Raw genomic sequence first — 23,958 nt, 5'->3', positions numbered from 1 at the left:
TTCACTTTTCACTTTCATGCATTGAAGGAAATGGCAACCCACTCCAGTGTTCTTGCCAGGAGAATCCCAGGGATGGGGGAGCCTGGTGGGCTGCCATCTCTGGGATTGCACAGAGTCGGACACGACTGAAGCGACTTAGCAGCAGCAGCAGCAGCAGCAAGTACATTTTTGGTCATCTTTATGTTAAACAAGGGCATACACACAGGAATGGCAGCTGTTTGGTAAACTCAAGTACCATCCACATCCGTTATTTTACTGTGTTCTCCTGTGTGAGACACTCAAGGGCAAGTCTTTTGTAGAAACTGTCTGCCCACTTTATGTGTGAGGGGGTCTCGGGTTGCCTTCCTTTCTGGGTTTGACATGGAGCCTGTCTCTGTCACTTCTCTGGCTGTCAGCTCTCGTGGCTTGTTCCGCACGGGCTCTGTCATTGGCTGCCTCCTCCCCCCTCAGCTTCTGCTTCTAATCTTATCGGTCGAGGTGTCCCATGTTTGGCACTGTGGGAAAGCGGCCTCAACCTTAGAGTCTCCCGGGGCTCTGAGCCTCAGCTCACTGTTTCTCCTTACTTGTGTAGTCAGTCACAGGTGCAGGGGAAGTGACCGCTTAAGTGAGAGATAACAGCTGTACTTCTTGTTCGGGAACTCAGGCAGTTCACCTAAAAGCCACTGTCATGTTTAATAACAGAAATGAGAAACGAGTCATTTGGGAAGAAAGGCAAACTTGAGGGCCAGATGGCTCCTGAAGGACAGTGTAACTGGTTTTTACAAACCCTCATCGAAAGCTCAGGGATTCAGTGATAGAAGAAGATGTTTATGTGGGTGCGCTCCTCCTGCTCCATTAAGAACAAGCTTTCCCTGTATGTTTGGTGCCTCCTCAGCTTAGAACTGGATGAAATGCTAAGTCGGATAAAAACATTCTCATGGTAAGTACATGGATTGTAGAACACCACCACTGTGGCCTTAAATGTCTCTTTGCTGTTTATATCTGCACCGAAGTTAACCATTAACAGTAAGTAACTCCTGTATTGAACAGGATTTTAAAAATACATGCAATAGAAAAGTCAACAAGGTCGGCCTTTAGTCTCTGTTTCTATCTCCCTTCTTTGATAAGAATGTAAGTAGTATTCGGACACATACAGAGGGACTCTCTAGGGTGCATGGCAGTTTGGTTTATGGAAAGTGTTCTGATAACTCATAAAATCTTTGTGAACGTACCAGCTACTGGTAAGTTAGTTGCTACTGATACATGCATGCTGCAGTCTGGAAGTATTTGTACCTCCTGACTTGAATATGTTTGAGCCATCACTTTGAGCTGATATCAATAACATATATGTATGTACAGGAGAAAATGTCTTTTTGTCCATAATAAAAGGATAATTAATGTTATCTGGGGGAAAAAGCAGTTGCCTACAGAATTGGAAGACGGTCTGTTAAGAAACAGAGAGGGAAAGAGAGTGCTGAAGTTCCAGCTTTTTAAACAATTTGTGTGGTCCTGCTTTTGCTCTAACTGCCACTTTCCCACTGAAAATGATTTCACACCTATAGGAGGTCTTATAGGTCTGGATAAAGTTTTGTAATTGTTTAAAAAAAGAATATTTGTATTGTGAAACTGTGAAGTTTATGGCATTGTAAATGATTAGTTTGTATTCCTGAATATAACCAGAACTGCATTTTGATCTATTTCATAATGTTATGGGATTTTTTTGAATAACAGGTACGTACATGGTGACTTCTTGTACACTATTCAACTGTACTCTTTCAGTACCTCAGATTGCTGTACATTTTAAAGTATAATAAAACACAGATGTGAACTGTGAAAAAAGAAAAGGGTTATAAGACATGGGATTATGTATTAACCACAACAAGTATAATGCTAACCCACGGTGTGCATCTTTTTCCCTTCTCTTCTTCTTTCGTGGATTCAATAGGTATTTTTTTACGCTGGAACAGATCCTCCAAGTATTTGGATGAAGCTTATGAAGAAATGGTTAACATCATAGAATACAACAAGGAATTGCAAGCGAAAGTAAATCTCCTTAGGAGGCAGTTGGCAGAACTGGAGACTGAGGATGGGGTGCAGGAGAGCCCCTGAGCCATACCCACTGCAGCCCTTGCAGGGCCGTGCAGACTGGTAGCTCACCTCTGTCTCCTCTGCCCTCAGTTCACCGTCACACGTTCAGCCTTGAACGTAAGGCTTTAGAAGTGAGAACCTTCTAATGTAATGGACTCCTCAATACTTTATGAATGAAACTTACTATAATTACTCATGTTACACGTGGCCTGCTGGGGCTCTTCACTTTGGGAGCAGGAAGGAGGTGCTAGTCATTTTATGTGAAACAGGTGACCTATTTAATGCCATTTGTGTTATATACCATTTCATTGTAAGCTTTTCTCTGCACCTGCTTTGTAAACAGTGCTCCAGACAAGTCAAGGATATGACTAATCTCTTTAGAGAATATTTGTTAGTTTAAAAAAGGATCAGACTTTTTAAGCACTCCAAATATAGAAATATTTTTCACACCTGAAATTGCTGGTAAACCAAGATTTTTGTGTTTAACATGCTATTTCCAATATCTTTGCCACATAAAATAGCCCTTCTTTTAAAACAGTTTTGGACTGACAAGAGCTGAATTCGTGTCCTCATTCTGGTTTGTCAAGAAAGCAAAAGCTGAATATTTATTCAAGGTAAATTATTTTTACAAGGGCAACAACTAAAGTTCTCTGGTATTTACATTAAAAAGAAGTAAATTTATTTTAACTGTAGACACTAAAAGTATGTGCAATTTAGAAATAAAGGAGAAATTTGTTACTGATAAGGTGTCGGTAGTGTCGAATTGGTTCTTCAGGGTTTTGGTCATACATTTTAAATGTGTCAAATGCTGGATGTAACATTAAACCATCACTTAGAATAGATGTTCATTTGTTACAATTAAGCTACAAATACGGTTACCTTAAACCAGAGATGCACTGCCCTTGTCTGAAGTTCTTATTGCACTGGTTTATGTACAGAAGTGTGCGCTTGATTGTTTTCTTTTTAAATACTCTAAGTTTACTAATACTATGGTTAAGATTTTCTTACTCCCTTGAGCCTTTTGAAAATTTATCTTGACTGTGCTGGTTTGTCCATTAGGCAAATATAATTTAAGTGGAAGTTTATGAACATGATGCAGGTATGTTTTAAACTTCAGAAGCCAATTTGAAATGTTTTCAGTGTTATAGAAGCAGTGATGACTTTATGCCATAGGCTGGTTTTTGCCTGCAACTCTAACAGTTCGTGATTAGGTGCTTTCCGTGTACATTTCTACTTTGTGGCACTGCTCTTTTTAACAAATACTTTGAACTGTAGTTTTCCCTGAAAAGGACAGTTGAAGGGTAATCTTTAATATCATTTCAATCCCATCTATATATAACCATTTCATTGTAAAACACACCAAAACTGAACCCAGCGTTAGAGTTATGTATCGAGTTAAAGTTTTAGTTCTTCAAAATCAACTCTAACAAAATCTACGGCCACATTCAGAAGCTGCAGAAAGCAGCAAATACTTTCTATCTCCAGAAGAGTTGCCAAGACGTCTTTTCCCCTGTTTCCTCAGACTGGGAGCAAAAGGCTAGACAACTAATCTACAGTTGGAGCTTTCTTTTTGGTAAATTTGTCTTTCTTCTCTAAGCTCAGTTTTACTCCTGGCCTGTTTTCTTGATTATAGTTAAGAATCTTGGGGCATTCAAGTCCTCACCTAAAGAAAGGCTAATGAGGGAAGGAGCAAAGATGTACTTTCTTGCTATCGGAATTTGTGTGCTGTGTGAAATGTCTCTGTTAATTTTTTTAAAAAGGAAACACTCTAGCTTTTTTAATGGATCCTCAAAATTGAAGAAGGAGCCTTTTTCTTCTCAGTTAACTGATCCATAAGGAAAATGAGAGAATTTTTCGTGATTTTTTTTTTTTTTTTTTAAAGAAGCCACTCTCGGTAGTGATGTTGGTTGGCGTTGGCCATAAGGTTTCTGTGGGTGGAAACATTAGAGGGCTTTATTTTTTAGGCTTGGACGTGGAGAACCTGTATGCCATCAAGCATATACCTGTCTTCCTGATGAACATTTCACATGTGAGCCAGAGTATGATGATAACATAGTGTTTCCATTTCTTTTTCTTTCTCTTACTGAGACAGCAATCATAAGCAGTTTGGACAAGTTTGTGTTTTAGTGTTAATTTATAATTAGGGATTGTCCAGACTATAGTTCTGTTTACAGGGAGTAAAAGCAAACTTTTGTATCAATGCACTTTCAAAGGGGTCATCTATTAATGTAAATACTAAGGTTTTCCCAAACTTGAGAATTCTGACAAACACAAGTGTTTTATCAATATAATTTTGAAGAGGGTTTTTAGTAATACTATTAAATTACTCATCCCTTGGATGAAAAGAATAATTACAGTGGATATATTAATAAGATACTTATTGAAGGTTAAGCTTGGAGAACTGTCTTTGATAAAGGCGGCTTTAAAAACTTTCATAATGAAGAGAATAGTGGCTCAATTAGTGAGAATGCAGACTGCCCCATAGAAGCATTAAGTGACGTATAATCAAGTTCATGTACATTGTGGATCTTCTGTATTTATTCATTGTGAAGGCTGGTTTCCATTTTGGGAGTGCAAAAAAGTAAGCCCCCCACAAAGAATATTTTAATACAAAGGACTGCTGCAGTACAGGGATCTTTAGATTTAAATTCATAATTTTTTTTTTAATCAGAAGAAACAGTTTGGTTATATCAAAATGCTGAAACTTTTTGGGTGGTTTAACACTTGTCAGTAATTGTTTCAATTTTTTTGTTTTGATTTTATTAAACGGGAAGAAAATAAGCAGAAATTATAAAACCTGATAGAAATAAGATAATTTTATAGCTTGTTTTAAACCTAAGAAAAATTAGGCCTTTGAAGCAAGATTTTAAAGTGATTTGGGGGAAAACTTTGGAAGACAATAACCATTTAAGATACATACATACTTTCGTATGTATCTTATTTTAAAACTTTTCTTTGAACTCCTCAGCCTGATTTTGTAGAGGTGATAGACAAGTCACTGCTTTGTATTTTAAAGGATGAAATTAAGTGAGATTTTAGTCTTTGATTCAGTCTTTCTTAAGTTAAAGAAGAAAAAAAATCAGTATCGTGAAAAACATCTGACCAGTAATTGTCACTTGAAGTGAAAAACAAGAGGAACATTGTGCTGCGTTACAAAGAAAACTGCTTAAAGACGTAACTCTTGTAGTTATCTGGTTTCAAGAGTAGCTGCTTTAGTGGTCAGTCCTAGCTAGGGCATCAGGTCCACTTACTATCAGACCTTCACCTGAGACACAGTTTTGGTACCTACCCATGTCCAGATCTTATGAATTAAAATGACACGCTTCTATTACGAGCACCCTTTATCAGAGAGGTATTTCCTGGACCAAAACAAATGGGCAATATTTGGAATAGTTAATCCTCTGTTCTGGAAGCTTTGAAATTTTCCAGAGAATGAAGTCATTCAGTCCATCTGATCCAGGTTATCCTATACCTCAGGACAACATAGATGAGTCATTTCTTATTCTTAAACATGACATAGACTCCACCCCCCCACCCCCACCCCCAGAGCATGTACACTAAGTTACTATAAGTAGTATTTTTGTGTAATTCACCATCTCAACAAAAAACTGTAAAAGACTGGTTGCTGCACTCATATTTACTCTCAGGTAATAGGGAATGGTTATTTTCTAATTTTTGGTTTCTTAAATAAAAACGACTTCTATTTTCACTCAGTCCTTTTACTCTGCCATCCACAGCATTTTCTTCCTTTCAACTAGAAGCCCAAGAGACCTTCTGAAACTCTTCACTAGGTTTTAGAAAGTCTGAACTTGTTATCTAAATTCCCTCAAAAAAACAAAAGAAAAACTAATGTCCTATAATTGAACCACAGTGCAGAACTGTCATTTGTGTTTAATTAATGAAAGATAACAGGACTCAGTGTGGACTCTACATTGTCCTGGAAAATGGTTCCTGATGAGAGCTCACTGTCTTGTAGAGCAGTTCTCTTTAACCATCTGTGAGTATACATATTGTAAAAAGTTGTGTAACACTGCCTGTGTCTGTCAGCCCAAGACATTTGCTTCAGTTTTCCAAATGCACATATTTTTAGAGAGGTGGATTATTCTATACAAATACTCCTCGCATTCTCTTGTTTAGAATCCTTATAGATATATTACCATCTACACTGAAAATCTTGTACTTGCACAAGTTATTTAAAAAAATAATAACCATATGTATTTCTTCAATAACCAGGTACTTGAAGTTTACTCTTGATATATTTGAATGTGACTGTTGGATTTAAGTGCACTATTACTCATGTCTTATACAATAAAAATTGCACTGTATGGAAAACGTATCTATAATGTGTGCTTTGCAAAAACCTCAGAGTGCTGTGATGTACAGGTTTCTACATGGTGAACCTGTCTGCGTCTAGGAGAAAATGACGAACTTCTGTTAAGTCTGTGTAATATTTTAGTATAATCTGTAATGTTCCTTTAAGTGGTAAGTTCACTTATGTCCTGGAATCACTTCTCTTGAATTGGCTGCTCTGTCAAGCTTGGTTTACTGAATCAAAAAACAGTCTTGTTGAACATGATACAGTTATTTTTAGTGTATAAGATTTGTGTGTTAAGATCCTCCTCTGCCGAAGAGCACTGTTGCACAAACGCTAGTGTTAAATATCTGTAGACAATGGTAATAAAATTTGAATACATTCAAAGGCTGACTTTTTCCCCAAATATTTATAAAGGTTTTTGCAGTGTCTTAATTAAAATTGCTATATACATGGGTAGCTCAGATGGTAAAGAATCTGCCTGAAATGCGGGAGACCTGGGTTCGATTCCTGGGTCAGGAACATCGCCTGGAGAAGGGAATGGCAACCCACTCCAGTATTCTTGCCTGGAGAATCCCAGGGACAGAGGAACCTGATGGGCTACAGTCCCTGGGGTCGCAGAGTTGGTCATGACGCAGCGGCTAACACTTGACACTTCATGTATTTTTGGACTTTATGTTTTGAAAAAATTCACGTCGGTAGAAAAGTTGCAAACAGTGCAGTGATCTCCCACATACTGTTCACCCAGGTGGAACACTTTATAAATCAACATAGGCTTGAACACCCTTGAGTGTGTGTGTGTGTGTGAGAGAGAGAGAGTGTGTGTACCATCACTGCTGTTTTGGTGAAACATCTGCAGGTATGTGCAGACATCATGACCTTTCCACCTAAACTTCACAGGTATCTCCTAAGAAGTAGGAGTAGATATTGAAAATATATTTATTCAATATGTAGTGAAAAGAAATTCCATCAGGGTGCTCAATTATGGTGAATTATTAGAGACATGCAAAATGAAAATTACACATATCACCTCACACCAGTCAAAATAGCGATTATAAAAAAGGCTGCTGCTGCTGCTAAGTCGCATCAGTCGTGTCCGACTCTGTGCGACCCCATAGACGGCAGCCCACCAGCCTCCCCCCCGGCCCTGGGATTCTCCAGGGAAGAACACTGGAGGGGGTTGCCATTTCCTTCTCCAATGCATGAAAGTGAAAAGTGAAAGTGAAGTCGCTCAGTCGTGTCCTATTCTTCGAGACCCCATGGACTGCAGCCTACCAGGCTTCTCCGTCCATGGGATTTTCCAGGCAAGAGTACTGGTGTGGGGTGCCATTGCCTTCTCCATAAAAAGGCTACTGACAGTAAATGGTATAGTGGGGAGCTTAGGAAAAGGGAACCCTCCTGTAACGCTGGTGGGATGTAATTGATAACAAACACTATAAAGAACATTATGAAAGTGTGTCTAAATGGTGAAAATAGAGCTCCCATATGATCAGACAGGCACATTCCTAAGAGAATAAGAGGAGAAAATAAGAATTCAAAAACAAGGGCACCCAAGCATGCACTACAGCACTGTTTACAACACCCAAACACAAAAGCAGACCAGTGTCCATCGACAAATGGGTGGATAAGGAAGTGACACGTTGCCACAGTATAATAGGATTCTGCCATGAAAAAGAAAGAAAGAATGCCATTTGTAGTAACCTATGAATTGGGAACCAATATGGTATACAGTACTAAGTGAGGTAAGTCAGAAAAAGACAAACATCATATAGCAATTGTACGTGAAATGGAAAAATTGATACCAATCCACTAATCTATGAAAGTGAAAGAGATGCACAGACTTAGAAAAGAAGCGCATGGTTACCAAAGGGGAAGGCAGGATGGGATACATTGGGAGGCTGGGAGTAATGTATCACACTGATATATGAGACTGTCAACAAGGAACCAACAACTGTATAGGAAAGCAGGTAACCATAACACCGTGTAATAACTTATACATGAAAGGAAGGCAAAAGTTGAACAGATATGTATATGTGTATAACTAAATGAGATCTTGTATACCTACAACCTCCACAACAATAAATCAAATGTACTACAATAAATGAAAAATCTGAAAAAAAAAAAAAAAAAGAAGTAATAAGACATAAGCTGATGGTGGTTCCAGGTGGTATATTCAACCTAAGGTAGAATCAGTCAAACTGACCATAAGGCTTTTTCGTTAGCATAGTACCGGAGTTGTGCATGAAGAAATGCTGCCATCTTGTGGCCATTTCCAGCAACAGGCACCTAAAACCTATTATGATTCAAAAGGAATGCTGCTGCTGCTAAGTCGCCTCAGTCGTGTCCGACTCTGTGCGACCCCATAGACGGCAGCCCACCAGGCTCCCCCATCCCTGGGATTCTCCAGACAAGAACACTGGAGTGGGCTGCCATCCCCTTCTCCAATGCATGAAAGTGAAAAGTGAAAGCGAAGTCGCTTAGTCATGTCCGAAAAGGACTACTAGACTGTACATGATACCTGCTGTCAAACAATTTTCATACAACTAATCAAAAATAATTTTTTGCAAAAGGAAAAGACTTGGAAACTAACTACAACTGGTAAATGCTAGTTTCCTTATTAACAGTTTAAAACGTCCATGAAACATGCTCAATATCGTGAATCCATACACAGGATAATTTAATTTGAAAAGGAATAAACTGGTTCCATATGAAAAGCCAACATCAAAAAGTCAATACAAAAAAAAAGGAAAGAATAAATGGTGGAGAGGCTGTGGAGAAAAAGGGAACTAATTTATGGTGCAGCTGGGATGTATCAACTACTATGAAGAACAGTAGAGAAGTGCCCTGAAAAGGTGAAAGTTTTCAGCCACAGGGTGATTGGGCAGGCGCACCTCTTAAGAGTGTCCTCGGAGAAACCCAAACAGCACCGTTTACAACAGCATGTGGCAGCACGCAGAGTGTCCATGGACAGGCGAGTCCAGAGGCAGGAAGTGATCTGTGAACAATGGAAGACGAGGCAGCCATGAGGAAGAATGAGAGAATGCCACTAGCAGGAACACGGTGATACCCACAGCTACTCATACAAAGTGCAGTCAGTCCAGTCGCTCAGTCGTGTCCGACTGCAACCCCATAGACTGCAGCACGCCAGGCCTCCCTGTCCATCATCAACTCCCGGAGTTCACCCAAACTCATGTCTATTGAGTCAGTGACTCCATCCAACCACCTCATCCTCTGTCGGCCCCTTCTCCTCCCGCCTTCAGTCTTCAATCGGGGTCTTTTCAAATGAGTCAGCTCTTTGCATCAGGTGGCCAAAGTATTGGAGTTTTCAGCTTCAGCATCAGTCCTTCCAATGAATATTCAGAACTGATTTCCTTTAGGATGGACTGGTTGGATCTCCTTGCAGTCCAAGGGACTCTCAAGAGTCTTCTTCAACACCACAGTTCAAAAGCTTCAATTCGGCGCTCAGTTTTCTTTATCGTCCAACTCTCACATCCATACATGACCACTGGAAAAACCATAGCTCTGACTAGATTGACCTTTGTTGGCAAAGTAATGTCTCTGCTTTTTAATATGCTGTCTAGTTTGGTCATAACTTTCTTTCCAAGGAGTAAGTGTCTTTTTATTTCATGGCTCCAGACATCATCTGCAGTGATTTTGGAGCCCAGGAAAATAAAGTCTGCCACTATTTCCACTGTTTCCCCATCTATTTGCCATGAAGGGATGGGACCCGATGCCATGATGTTCGTTTTCTGAATGTTGAGTTTTAAGCCAACTTTTTCACTCTCCTCTTTCACTTTCATCAAGAGGCTCTTTAGTTCTTCACTTTCTGCCATAAGAGTGGTGTCATCTGCATATCTGAGGTTATTGATATTTCTCCTGGCAATCTTGATTCCAGCTTGTACTTCATCCAGCCTGGCATTTCTCATGATGTACTCTGTATATAAGTTAAATAAGTAGGGTGACAGCCTTAACGTACTCCTTTCTCTATTTGGAACCAGTCTGTTGTTCCATGTCCAGTTCTAACTGTTGCTTCCTGACCGCCATACAGATTTCTCAAGAGGTAGATCAGGTGGTCTGGTATTCCCATCTCTTTCAGAATTTTCCAGTTCATTGTGATCCACACAGTCAAAGGCTTTGGCATAGTCAATAAAGCAAAAGTAGATGTTTTTCTGGAACTCTCTTGCTTTTTCGATGATCCAATGGATATTGGCAATTTGATCTCTGGTTCCTCTGCCTTTTCTAAAACCAGCTTGAACATCTGGAAGTTCATGGTTCATGTACTGTTGAAGCCTGGCTTGGAGAACTTTGAGCATTACTTTATTAGAGTGTGAGATGAGTGCAATTGTGGGGTAGTTTGAGCATTCTTTGGCACTGCCTTTGGGATTGGAATGAAAACTGACCTTTTCCAGTGAAGTCAGTCAAAATCAAAGAACAATATCATGAGCTATCCCATGAATCTGAAATGCACATCGTGAATACATGCAGGAAATGACAAACAGACACAGAAACTGAAAAACTTCTTATTAACAAAGGAGAATGAAGGGGCCGAGGGATCCACTATGCTGGTTGAGATGAAGAAACAAGCTCTGACATATACTATAGATAATCATAGTATATGACATGTACTATAGAGCCAGGCATCTTGGAATGTGAAGTCAAGTGGGCCTTAGAAAGCATCACTACGAACAAAGCTAGTGGAGGTGATGGAATTCCAGTTGAGCTGTTTCAAATCCTGAAAGATGATGCTGTGAAAGTGCTGTACTTAATATGCCAGCAAATTTGGAAAACTCGGCAGTGCCACAGGACTGGAAAAGGTCAGTTTTCATTGCAATTGCAAAGAAAGGCAAAGACTCTGATGCTGGGAGGGATTGGGGGTAGGAGGAGAAGGGGACGACCTAGGATCAGATGGCTGGATGGCATCACGGACTCGATGGGCGTGAGTCTGAGTGAACTCCGGGAGATGGTGATGGACAGGGAGGCCTGGCGTGCTGCGATTCATGGGGTCGCAAAGAGTCAGACATGACTGAGCGACCGAACTGACTGACTGACAGATAATCAACCAGGACCTACAGACACGAAGCCAATTCTGACAAGACTCAGGAATAACATACATGAGAAAAGAATCAGTGAGTAGTTGAGTAGCTGTCTCATGGAACTGTGAAACTGAGAAAGACTCTGGAGTCCCACAGTACCATATACCAATGTTATTCCAACTTGGCGGGGGGGGGGCGGGTGGGAAAAGACATAAAACAGAAGAACCAGACCCAGGCATTTGGCGTTCAGTCTGGCACATTACACCATCCTTCACAGTCCCATAACTTCATGACTTCCAGAGGCTCTGACTGCTTTAGAAACCAGAGCCAGGGATGAAGAAATCCTTCTGCCTTCTAACCCTATGGCCCAACAACAACCTGAACACTACTGATTCTCAGAACTTAATATTCATGGGTGCTACTGAGCTTGAAATAATACCTGTCCTCCCAACATTTCAAGGGATTAGTCATGGAAAAGAATTACAAACGGGAAAATAGAAGAAATGATCACCAGGCAACTGCCACTCCCACCATTTAAAGAAATAAACAAACAAACAAAAAATCCTAAAATGATGTTCAGGATGGCGACTTATTAGAGACATTGAAAGCAAACTGGGAGGAGGGGTCACCAGGCCCCACTGAAACAGGCATCATCAGAACATCAACAGAGAAGAAAAGCTAAGAGAGGGGAAGGGAGGGGGCACCCTCCCAGGGTGTAGTCGGGAAGACAATGGGATGCAGGAGCCTTTAAAAGAAATTCAGACGAGCTGCCGTATGATCGGGCAGTCCCCCTCTTCAGAGTGTATGGTTTGAAAACAAGAATTCCAGAGGACCCGTGCACCGCAGCAGGCACCACAGCAGTATTTATAATATCTCGAAATCGGAAGCAAACCAGATGGGCATGGCCAGATGAATGGAGACAGAAGTGAGGCACACACAACAGGGAGTCTGTTGCAGCGGGGAAAAGGAAGGACATAATGCTACCCACAGGAACTTCTGCACCCAACAGTGACCTCAGGGAGGCCAGAAAGACGAACGCTAACATAGCACACCATCACTGACAGGTGAAATGGAGAGACATCCACACCCACCAACGACTGCATTCCAAAAGTGAAAGTGACACACAGATTTAGAACACAAAACGGATGGTTGTCAACAATGGAAAAGGGGGGCTGCGGGCATAGAGGAGACAGCTGGGAGAAACTCATACCCACTAACACAGAGAAAACAGGGATTCAACAGGGACCTCCTGCAGAGCAAGGGTGGTGAACCAGACACTCTGGAATAACCTACACGGGCAAAGAAAGCCAAGAGGGAGAGACAGGTAGGTAGAGATGGGGAAAGATGCTGTACACCTGCAACCGCCAGAGCACTGGAAACAGACGTCGTTTCATCACAAGAACTGTGTGCTCCACGTGAAAAAATGAGACACAGGGTCCTGGGGGGCAGACCCACCTCTAGGGCTGTATTTGCAGAAACCCAGCTTTCAAAGAGACAAATGACCCACGTGGGCCACGCAGCACCACTTACAACACAGAGGATACGGCAGCACACGGAACGGCCAGAGACAGATGAATGCAGAAAGGAGCCGTCTAGGAAGACGACGGAGGGTGACGACCGTGCGGAAGAGTGAGAGCATGCCCTCTACAGGAACATCGCTAAATCCAGAGATAATCCCCCTGAGAGGTCAGTCAGAATCAGAAAGAACACGGTCAGAAGCAATCCCGTGTATCTAAAAATGCACACCGTCCATTGGTTCAGGAGAGAACCAATACACAGACTGAGCAACGGAAACCCAAGCTTTTGATTCCCAGTGGAGAATGAAGCGGGCCAGGAGTAAATTAGGACTTTGAGATTAACAGTATCAAACTATCACATGTACAGCAGCTAACAGACAAGCACGTTTGGCCAGTTCTCTCAACACTCTGTAATGTCCACCATGAGAACAGAATCAAAAGATGAGTTGCTGTCTCTATATGTGAAACAGATAAGGACTCTGGACACACAATATTGTGCCAAGGCCCCTCCCATTCCAGATAAAAAGTCACTGATGAAACAGACCAAATGAGACCCAGGCATTTGGTGTTTCTTACGGCACACTCCACCCTCATTTACAACCCCTAAACAGGACTTCCACTAAAGCTCTGGCTGCAGAAGAAATCAGAGTTGGGCATCAAGAAATCCTTGCACCTTCTAGCCATTCAGGCCCAACAATGACCTGAAACTGTGGCTTCTGGGCAGCAGCATATTCACAGGGACTCCTGGGCTTGAAGTTGTACCTGTCCTCCAACAATTTAAAGGGGCAAGTCATGGAAAAGAATTAAAAACAGGGAAATTGGTATGCAGGACTGTGCTGAAGAGTTAAAGGAAGAGCCAGGATACAGGGGGTTTGCAACAATAACTAGGTGAAGTGAACTGAAAGTCGCTCAGTCATGTCTGACTCTTTGCGACCCCTTGGAACTATATACTCCAAGGAATTTTCCAAGCCAGAATACTGGAGTGGGTAGCCTTTCCCTTCTCCAGGGGATCTTGCTAACCCAGGGATCAAATCCTCCCACATTGCAAGCGGATTCTTTACTAGCTGAGCCACCAGGGAAGCCCAAGAATACTGGAGTGGGTAGTCTGTCCCTTCTCCAGCAGATCTTCCTCACCCAGGAATTGAACCAGGGTCTCCTGCATTGCAGGCAGATTCTTTACCAACTGAGCTATCAGGGAAGCCTAAAAGTGAAAGTGAAAGTTGCTCCGTCGTGTCCAACTCTTTGTGACCCCATGGACTATCCAGCCCATGGAATTCTCCAGGCCAGAATACTGGAGTGAGTAGCCGTTCCCTTCTCCAGGGGATCCAAGCCAGGGATTAAACCCAGGTCTCCCACAATGCAGGCAGATTCTTTACCAGCTGAGCCACAAGGGAAGCCCAAAACTAGGTAGTCAGAACATCAAAAGATTACTGTTAAGGAAAAGGAAACATCTCAAGTTAATGAATTTAGAGGTTTGCTGTGTTTGATAAGGTGCCAGAGTCTGGCCTCTCTGAAATCATTCCTTCCTTATGCACCGTAAGTATCTATGGCCAGTATCCTGCTTGTCTGCAGCCTGAATCCCCTCAAGGTGAACAGTCCAGGCAGCTGCTGTAGCTGCTGGGCTGGTAGGCTGCCAGCATCCTTTGTTTACTGATAAGGAAGGCAATACTTTTCATCCACAGTGCCTCACATTGGTCATTAATTCAACTAACATTTGAGAGGCATTTCATGACCAATCTTGTCCTGTGGTGCCAAGAAGTTTTATTCCTAATCAGGTGAAGACTCTTTGCTAGGCCATCTGGTGTGCTGATCTTTTCTGGATCAGCCCTTATTGATAATCTAAAATTCTCTAGATTGCCTGTCTTAGTCTATTGTGATTCAGGAAATGTTCTCCCTTGTTGCTTCTTCTCATACCTAGAGTTTCACAATTACAATGATTCTATGTACAGTTATATATATGATGAACTCTCGTGACATCTATTTCGTTGGAGCCCTGGATACACATTGGGCAATGCAAGAGACAACAATCTTCTAAAACAGATAGGATATAAGTAATACAGATGGGTAACATTAATAAAGTCATACGCCCGTACAGAGAGAGAGACAAACCATAAACACACTGAAAGAGCCTATTAAAACAATGGGTAGTATAAGAACTAATCTGATTGCAAGAAACCATCAAGTCAGATGGAGAAGCCAAATTCTGGAAGGATCAGGTAAAGAGAAAAAAAAATATGTTTCATCTTTGTTTACCAGGGGGCAATTTATCAACTTGTAGTAAGTCATAGCATAAGAGTAAAGGTTTTTCTGGAAAATAAAGATTAAAAGCTGGTATAGTTCAGAAAAAATCGCAGAATTATAAATCATATTTATCAATTCATTCAGCTCCATGTAGTTCATTCCTGTTGATCTGGATGAAGCTGTCAAGTCTTCTATCACAGTTTTGTAATTTCTCACACAGTTTAGCAGTATGGTCATAAGTTATCAGAAACATTTATCAAGAAGTCTTTTATGAATTTTCTTGAAGATCTTCATTTTATAAAAAGAGTAAAACAGTGATTGTCTATAGACCACAAAAGACTTAAATAGAGTGGTGAAAGATCTGATTACCAGCCAATTGACAAGAAACTTGGATATTTCTGTGACATACAACATTTTAAGATAACTGGAATATGACTGATAACCTTATACCAGTACATATCACATTTTTAGGAATTCCATATAAATTTTAGAATATCTCTATTAATGTTATTTATCCATACAATATAAGGTTTATCTCTAATCAATTGACAATTCTTCTCAAGTAATTTAACATATCAAATAAGCCTAATTATTTTAATTTTCCTCTCTGAGTTGCCCCCGGGGTTTGGGGTTCCTCTGAAGCATCCCAGAGTGAGCTGGAGATCAGAAGAACTTTAGTTACAATTTGCTATTCAGGCAGGCAGTTTGTCAAAAAATATCAAACAGCTTTCAAACACTTGGTCCAATAGGATCATAGGTCCTTGTGAAGCAACTTAGTCACTTAAAGTGACAAAAGATTTCAAAAAGCAAATACAAATGTCTTAAAGGCAAACAAACTCATGATCTGTTACCAAAAGCTATATTCCAAGAAAACTTTGTTCTCTTAACAGAGAGAGGAACAAAAATCTAGTCTTGTATCAGCCTACTTTTGTAGCAAAATCCACTTATCTAACTAAATTTAATCTAGTCTCAGCTGGACCATTTACAAAACTTTATAGGGCTCTCTTTCTACGAACTAGTCACAACTTTCTGTATCCTCATTAGTTTGTTTTTCCACCTCCAAAACAAACACACACCTAAGTCTAGGGCACAGTCATTGTTTTCCCTTAACAAAATGTTTTTCCATTCTTCATACCTTATTTTGCTGAAAATGCCACATCCTATTTTCTTTCCATAATGAAATATTTCCATTAATATCTTTAGTAGCTTCAATTGCATGTTATAATTCTAACCCTTAAAAACGTTAATCTCTAGCAAAAACTGCCAAGCACCAAGTAATTATAGTCTTCTCCATACCAGCATTTCCTGATTGGAATATTCCACAACCTCTAGAAACAAATAACAATTTCTTTCTTCAGTGTGGTACCAGATGTGTATCTAATAAACCCCCACATCTTTAGTTTCCCCTTCCTGAGGAGCTACTGCCCATAGCGTTGCAAAGAGTCGGACACAACTGAAGCAACTTAGCACACACACTCACTCATAAGGAGACAAGGTAAGTCAATTTAGACTTGTTTAGCAGTTAACATTCAGGTATTTTATCTTACTTGAACTGACTTGGATAATTCAATGAATTCCCATCATTTAATTTAACTTAGAAAAACTCAAGTTACCAAACATCTGGAGAAACTATTTTAGAAAGACATAACCAAAACATTGTTTAATAGCTAAGTTGGGTCCGACTCTTTGTGACTCCATGGACTGTAGCCTGCCAGGCTCCTCTGTCCATGAGATTTCCCAGGCAGGAATACTGAAGTGGGTTACCAGTTCCTTCTTCAGGAGATCTCCCTGACCCAGGGATCGAACAGATGTCTCTGTCTCCTGCATTGGCAGGTGGATTATTTATCGCTGAGCCACTGGGGAAGCTCTTGGCAGAGATTAGACTGCCATTATGATATTGATCATATTGTATTTAAATCTTACAAAAAAGATAAATAGGTCCATTTTCAAACATGGAAGGAATGCCACCGTGTTTGCAAACCAAGCCTTATTAGAATATCTAACTGACCCTCACTAAGCTAAAAATATCCATATACATTCTTTCAATAAGTGAATTTTTGTCTGGTGCCATACAGTATCCATGTTCATGGGTGGATTTTTCTAACTAAACTTGGGGCTTCTCACAGTATAGCATTATTCACAAGAGCTAAAAGGTGGAAACAACCCTATATGATAGACACATATAATGGAATATTACTCATTCTTAAAAAAAGGAAAGAAATTCTGGCATGCCACACACAGATAAACCTTAAAAACATGCTAAGTGAAATAAGTCACAAAAGGACAAATAATGTGTGATTCCACTTACAGCAGGCATCTAAAGTGGTCAAATTCAGAGAGACAGAAAGTTGTTGAATGACAGTTGCCAGGGTGTTGGGGTGGTGGTGGGGTGATGAGAACTTACTATTTAATGGGTACAGAGTCTCAGTTTGGGACAATAAACTTCTGGAGACAGATGGTGGCAATGTTTGCACAACAGTGAGAATATATTTTATGAGTACATTTAAAATGCTTAAAATGATGAATTTTATGGTTTTTACATATTTGACCACAAGTTTTTAAAAAAAAAGCCAGGATTCATATAATTAATCTTTACCACACTGAGTGGCTGATTATGTGACCAGGCTGTTCAGATTCGTTTTAAAATAAACCTCAAAATAGAATCACTACGTAGTCATTAGAGCAATATGAGAAAGCTCTCCTCTATGTTTAAGTTCAAGGCCTGGAGTAACATGCCCTTTCTCAGCACTCCAGGAAGCCGTTCAACAAAGTATTTTTCTAACACTGGAGATTCCTTTCAAGTTAAATTTTTTGGAAAAAAAAAAAAAACAGAAAAGACATGAAACCTATCCTACCTTGACATTTCAGAACTTTAATACATTTTGAGTATTATAATGTACTTAATTTTGAGTATTATAATACAGAGCAATGATGGCATGAACCCATCTACTGGAAGCCTCCCTTTGGAATAACATCATCAACTGCCATTGCTGGAGCCAGTCTGAACCAACTTACCAGGGCTGAAGCTGACTGTTAACTTTCCAGGAATTTTGTCAGCCGCTTCTTAAATAGAGGCATTATTAAAAATCAAATTACATGAACTTAACAATTAAATAAATGAAATCACAAAGGTAGTTAATAACCAAATTCACCACTTCCTATGTATTTTACTATGTTTTATTTTATTCTGTATGCTCTTGAGATTGGTTACTGTAGCTTATCGTTATGGTGGAAATATTACTTAAGGCAATATTGCCATGTGGCACAGTACATCTCTCGCGAAATCCAAATGCAGTGTGGCATCATGCTGGTAGGCTGAAATCAGCCATGGTTTAAATACTTACACCATGGAAATGGGCAAATGCTGTAAATCAAGAGTTGTTACATTTTAAAAGGGTTATAGAAACAAATGAAGAAAACGTGACACAGACTATATGAGACTCATCATGCCTAACATATTACTCTCTTGCCCTTCACAGAAAAAGTGTGCCAATTTCTGGTTAAGATGTTGACGGAGATTGTGTTAATAAGAGAATCAGACTTAATAAGAATCTTATTCTTAATAAGAGAATGCATGTCTGAGTCATTACACCATAAATAGCACAGAAAAAATTAAGGAATCATTTTTCCAGTATTTAGAAACTGTTACCTAATTCAGCAAAGAAGTCACAACACTGACGAATGAAGTTCTGACATGGTTTCACTATTGCCCTTTCATCTTACTCATTTTAATAAATGAAAGTATCACACCAACACTCATATCAGTACAACATTTTGATATATGACAAACAGTACAAGAGAAAGAGTACTGGATTAGGAGGGAAAGGAGCGGAGTTCTAATCTTAGTTATGACCTTGAACAATTTACTTCATCAGTTTTCTATTTTCTAAAATGAGTGGGGGGAAAAACTCAGATAATCCCAAAAAGGATTCCCAATAATAGATGACCACTCTATGATTGGATACTCTATGTGTGGATGTGAGGGTTGGACTATAAAGAAAGCTGAGCACCAAAGAATGGATGCTTTTGAACCATGGTGTTGGAGAAGACTCTTGAGAGTCCCTTGCACTGCAAAGAGATCCAACCAGTCCATTCTAAAGGAAATCAGTCCTAAATATTCAATGGAAGGACTGATGTTGAAGCTGAAACTCCAATACTTTAGCCACCTGATGCGAAGAACTGACTCATTCGAAAAGACCCTGATGCTGGGAAAGATTGAAGGCAGGAGGAGAAGGGCATGACAGAAGATGAGATGGTTGGATGGTATCACTGACTCAATGGACATGAGTTTGAGTGAACTCTGGGACTTGGCGATGGACAGGGAGGCCTGGCGTGCTTCAGTTCATGGGGTTGCCAAGAGTCGGACACGACTGAGCGACTGAACTGAATTGAATCTACCGTTCCTTCTTCTTTTGAAAGCTTTGTTTCCCATAGCAGGGTTTGTTTGTTTGTTGAGATCACTTTTATTTCAACAAACTCTATTCAAACTATTCCAACTACCAATTCAAGGACAAATGATGCCAGTCTTCCATTTCATTCCCCGGCCCAGCCCTGCCCAGTGACTTCCAGTTGAGCAAAGTCGTCCCAGTCTCTCAACTGAGGATGAGCCTCTCGGTGTCTAAGCTGAGCAGAAATCTTCCCAGTGTCTTTCTGAGGACAACCCAGGTACCTCTTCTTGAATCTAAGTTTCAGGGGTAACTGACTCCTCCAGAGAATTTAAATACCACTGAATAAAACTTAGGATCATCAACAAGAGATTCAAGAACCAGGAGACACTCACCCAGATTCCTCTGGAGTTTCTGAAGAGGCGGATGGGCCCAAGAGGCCTCTGCTGGCACCAAGCTCCAGGTCCTCATCAAGTCCAGGTGAAGGAGAGAAGTCTGGGTCCCTTCGTAGTCATCAGAACTGTGAACTAAAAGAAATGCACAGCCTAAGAGTTGAGAATCATGTTTTATTTGGCAAATTTTCTGAGGACTTAAGCCCAGAAGGCAGCCTCGGATTGCTCAGAGGGGCTGCTCCAAAGAGGTAAGGGAGAAAGAGGCCAGAGTATATAGAAGTTCAGTAGTCAGAACATCAAAAGACTACTGTTTATTAAAAAAAAAAAAAAAGCCAAACATCAAATTAAAGAATTTAGTGCTTTTCTAAGTATGGGAAGATCTGAGAGTCTGGGTTCATTGAAATCATTCCTTTGATTTGCACCTCAGCTATCTGGGGCCAGCATCCTGCTTTTCGCCATCTTGGCTCCCCTTAAGGTGAACAGTCCGGGCACCTGCCCGTGGCTGCTGGCTTGGTGACTGCAACATCCTTCACTGACTGATATGGCAGACAACATTTTTCATCCACCCCAGAAACCGCTCACCTTTCAGTCCCTTGGGAATCACCCTTTCTTCTTGCCCTGTCCTCAGGAGCAAAGGTTGAATGTACGCTTCCTCACTTTCCCCTCCCAAACTGGCAGCATCTTCAGTGGGCTGCTCCAGTCTGAAACATCCCTGTCTCCAGCCCCCTCAAAGCAAGCTCAGTATTATCTCCAACCTCACCACACCGTTTGCGGAAAACCAAAAGTAACTCCTCATGATATGATTCGGTGTATTAGAAAGGGCAGTGACCCAGTGGCTGAGTCAATTTTTAGGGTCCCCCTGGTCTCTTGGGAATTTCTTCACCAGTTTAGGTGGGGCTGCACCTCTGACATGGAGAAGGCAATGGCACCCCACTCCAGTACTCTTGCCTGGAAAATCCCATGGACGGAGGAGCCTGGTAGGCTGCAGTCCATGGGGTCACACAGTGTTGGACACGACTGAAGTGACTTAGCAGCAGCAGCAGCAGCACCTCTGACAGACAAGCACAGTGGCCTTGTTAATCTCCTAGGTCTCTTGAGAGGCCAAAATCTAATTAAAATTTCAAAATTCAAGTGCACTAAAGATAATGAAGATCATGTCAAAGAGGAAAAGGTGAAGAAATGGGGCCTCCTAAGAGTCTGTAAAACAGAAAGACATACTTCACAAAATCATAGATTCTTAATGTTGGAGGAGGCCTTACAGATGTTTTTCCAAAACCCTCACATGCATAAAAACTACTCGGAAAGCCCCTTACAAATGCAGATTGAGATTCAGTAGGTCTGGCTAGGGGCTGCTTTCTCCAGGGGCCACACTGGGAGGTATACCTCTAGCGTATACCCGTGGTTATCACCTTGACAGCACGTGGGGATTACTCAAGAAGCTTTAAAAAATACTCCTGCCTGGACATCCTGCGCCCCTCCCCCTCTGCACAACAATGTAACTGATTTATTTCAATCACTTCCCACTGATTCTAATCTGCAACAGTGAGAACTGCTGTCCCAGATCAGTGCTTCGAGAGCTTGTGAAACCACAGTTCTCGCAAGAGCTCCAACGCAGAGATTCTGACTCAGCAAATCTGAGATGCAGCCACAAACGTGCATTTCTAACAAGGTCAAGAAGCAACAGTTAGAACTGGACATGGAACAGCAGACTGGTTCCAAATCAGGAAAAGGGTACATCAAGGCTGTATATTGTCACCCTGCTTATTTAACTTATATGCAGAGTCAGTCAGTTCAGTTCAGTCGCTCAGTTGTGTCCGACTCTTTGCGACCCCATGAATCGCAGCACGCCAGGCCTCCCTGTCCATCACCAACTCCCGGAGTTCATACAGATTCACGTCCATCGAGTCAGTGATGCCATCCAGCCATCTGATCCTCTGCCGTCCCCTTCTCCTCCTACCCCCAATCCCTCCCAGCATCAGAGTCTTTTCCAATGAGTCAACTCTTCACATGAGGTGGCCAAAGTACTGGAGTTTCAGCTTTAGCATCATTCCTTTCAAACAAATCCCAGGGCTGATCTCCTTCAGAATGGACTGGGTGGATCTCCTTGCCGCCCAAGGGACTCTCAAGAGTCTTCTCCAACACCACAGTTCAAAAGCATCAATTCTTCAGCGCTCAGCTTTCTTCACAGTCCAACTCTCACATCCATACATGACCACTGGAAAAACCATAGCCTTGACTAGATGGACCTTTGTTGGCAAAGTAATGTCTCTGCTTTTCAACATGCCATCTAGGTTGGTCATAACCTTTCTTCCAAGGAATAAGCGTCTTTTAAAAATTTCATGGCTGCAGTCACCATCTGCAGTGATTTTGGAGCCCCAGAAAATAAAGTCTGACACTGTTTCCACTGTTTCCCCATCTATATGCAGAGTACATCATGAGAAATGTCAGGCTGGATGAATCACAATTTGGAATCAACATTGCTGGGAGAAATATCAATAACCTCAGGTATGCAGATGACACCACCCTTATGGCAGAAAGCAAAGAAGAATTAAAGAGCCTCTTGATGAAAGTGAAAGAGGACAGTGAAAAAGTTGGCTTAAAGCTCAACATTCAGAAAACTAAGATCATAGCATCTGGTCCCATCACTTCATGGAAAATAGATGGGGAAACAGTGGAAATAGTGACAGACTTTATTATTTTGAGCTCCCAAATCACTGCAGATGGTGACTGCAGCCATGAAATTAAAAGACACTTGCTCCTTGGAAGAAAGTTATGACCAGCTTAGACAGCATTTTAAAAATCGGAGATATTATTTTGCCAACAAAGGTCCGTCTAGTTAAAGCTATGGTTTTTCCAGTAGTCGTGTATGATGTGAGAGTTGAACTATAAAGAAAGCTGAGCGCTGCAGAAAGGATGTTTTTGAAGTGTGGTGTTGGAGAAGACTCTTGAGAGTCCCCTGGGCAGCAAGGAGATCCAACCAGTCAATACTAAAGGAAATCAGTTCTGAATATTCATTGGAAGGACTGATGCTGAAGCTGAAACTCTAATACTTTGGCCACCGGATGCGAAGAACTGACTAATCTGAAAAGACCTTGATGCTGGGAAAGATTGAAGGGATGACAGAGGATGAGATGGTTGGATGGTATCACTGACTCAATGCACATGAGTTTGAGTAAACTCTGGGAACTGGTGATGGACAAGGAGGCCTGGCATGCTACAGTCCATGGGGTCACAAAGAGCTGGACACAACTGAGTGACTGAACTGAAATGTTGTTTTCCGGCTATTTAGGCAGCAACCTATACAGGACTCCTTCATCTTCAACAACAAGCACAGTCCATGATACACAGTGGATGCTGCTAAGTATCAGTCCATAAACTGAATTAAAAATAAAAATTATCAGAGGTAAGATAATAAACAGCAAAGTTATTGTGCTAGGTTGCTTCAATAGTGTCTGACTCTTTGCAACCCCATGGACTATAGCCTGCCAGGCTTCCATCCATGGGATTCTCCAGGCAAGAATACCAGAATGGGTTGTCATTTCCTTTTCCAGGGAATCTTTCCAACCCAGGGATGGAACCCGGGTCACCTGCACTTCAGGCAGAATCTTTACCACTGACCCACCAGGGAAGCCCCCAAACAGCAAAAGTCTAATCCAAATTCTAAAAGGAAAACTATTTCTTTTTTCAATAAATATTATATTGAGCTAGGCATTGTGCCACTAGAGATAAAAGATAGACATGATCCCAAATGTACAGCTTACATTATAAATGACGACTTAAGTGTCTCATTTGAGGTTACAATCCCTTGGATCAATCCGAAAAGAGAGAGGTAGAGAGTGACATACTTCACAGGAAGGCTTTTCCCACCCCGTGAGCAGGAAGAACAGCACATGCGCACACTGAACTGAACAAGCTTCTAGGTGATGCTGAGTCTGCTGGTCCCGTGGCCTTGGAGGTCATACAGTTTCGCATCAGTTTCCCACGTGGGAAACCAAGATGAAATGAGTCGCT

The 23,958-nt window shown here is 41.2% G+C and overlaps 1 protein-coding gene across 1 annotated transcript in view; it reads left to right on the top strand.

Moving 5' to 3' along the window:
* The window catches only part of MTMR9 (myotubularin related protein 9), a 65,585-nt gene extending 58,816 nt beyond the window's left edge, over positions 1–6,769 (top strand). Inside the window, exon 10 of the mRNA XM_040233886.1 lies at positions 1,925–6,769. Coding sequence (XP_040089820.1) covers positions 1,925–2,088 — 164 coding nt within the window. The 3' untranslated portion in view covers positions 2,089–6,769. The remainder of the gene's footprint in view (positions 1–1,924) is intronic.
* The last annotated feature ends 17,189 nt before the right edge of the window (positions 6,770–23,958 follow it).

The sequence above is a fragment of the Oryx dammah genome, unplaced genomic scaffold (genome assembly GCF_014754425.2).
Source record: "Oryx dammah isolate SB20612 unplaced genomic scaffold, SCBI_Odam_1.1 HiC_scaffold_1, whole genome shotgun sequence".
Lineage (NCBI taxonomy): Eukaryota > Metazoa > Chordata > Mammalia > Artiodactyla > Bovidae > Oryx > Oryx dammah.
This window is presented reverse-complemented; position numbering and strand designations above follow the sequence as displayed.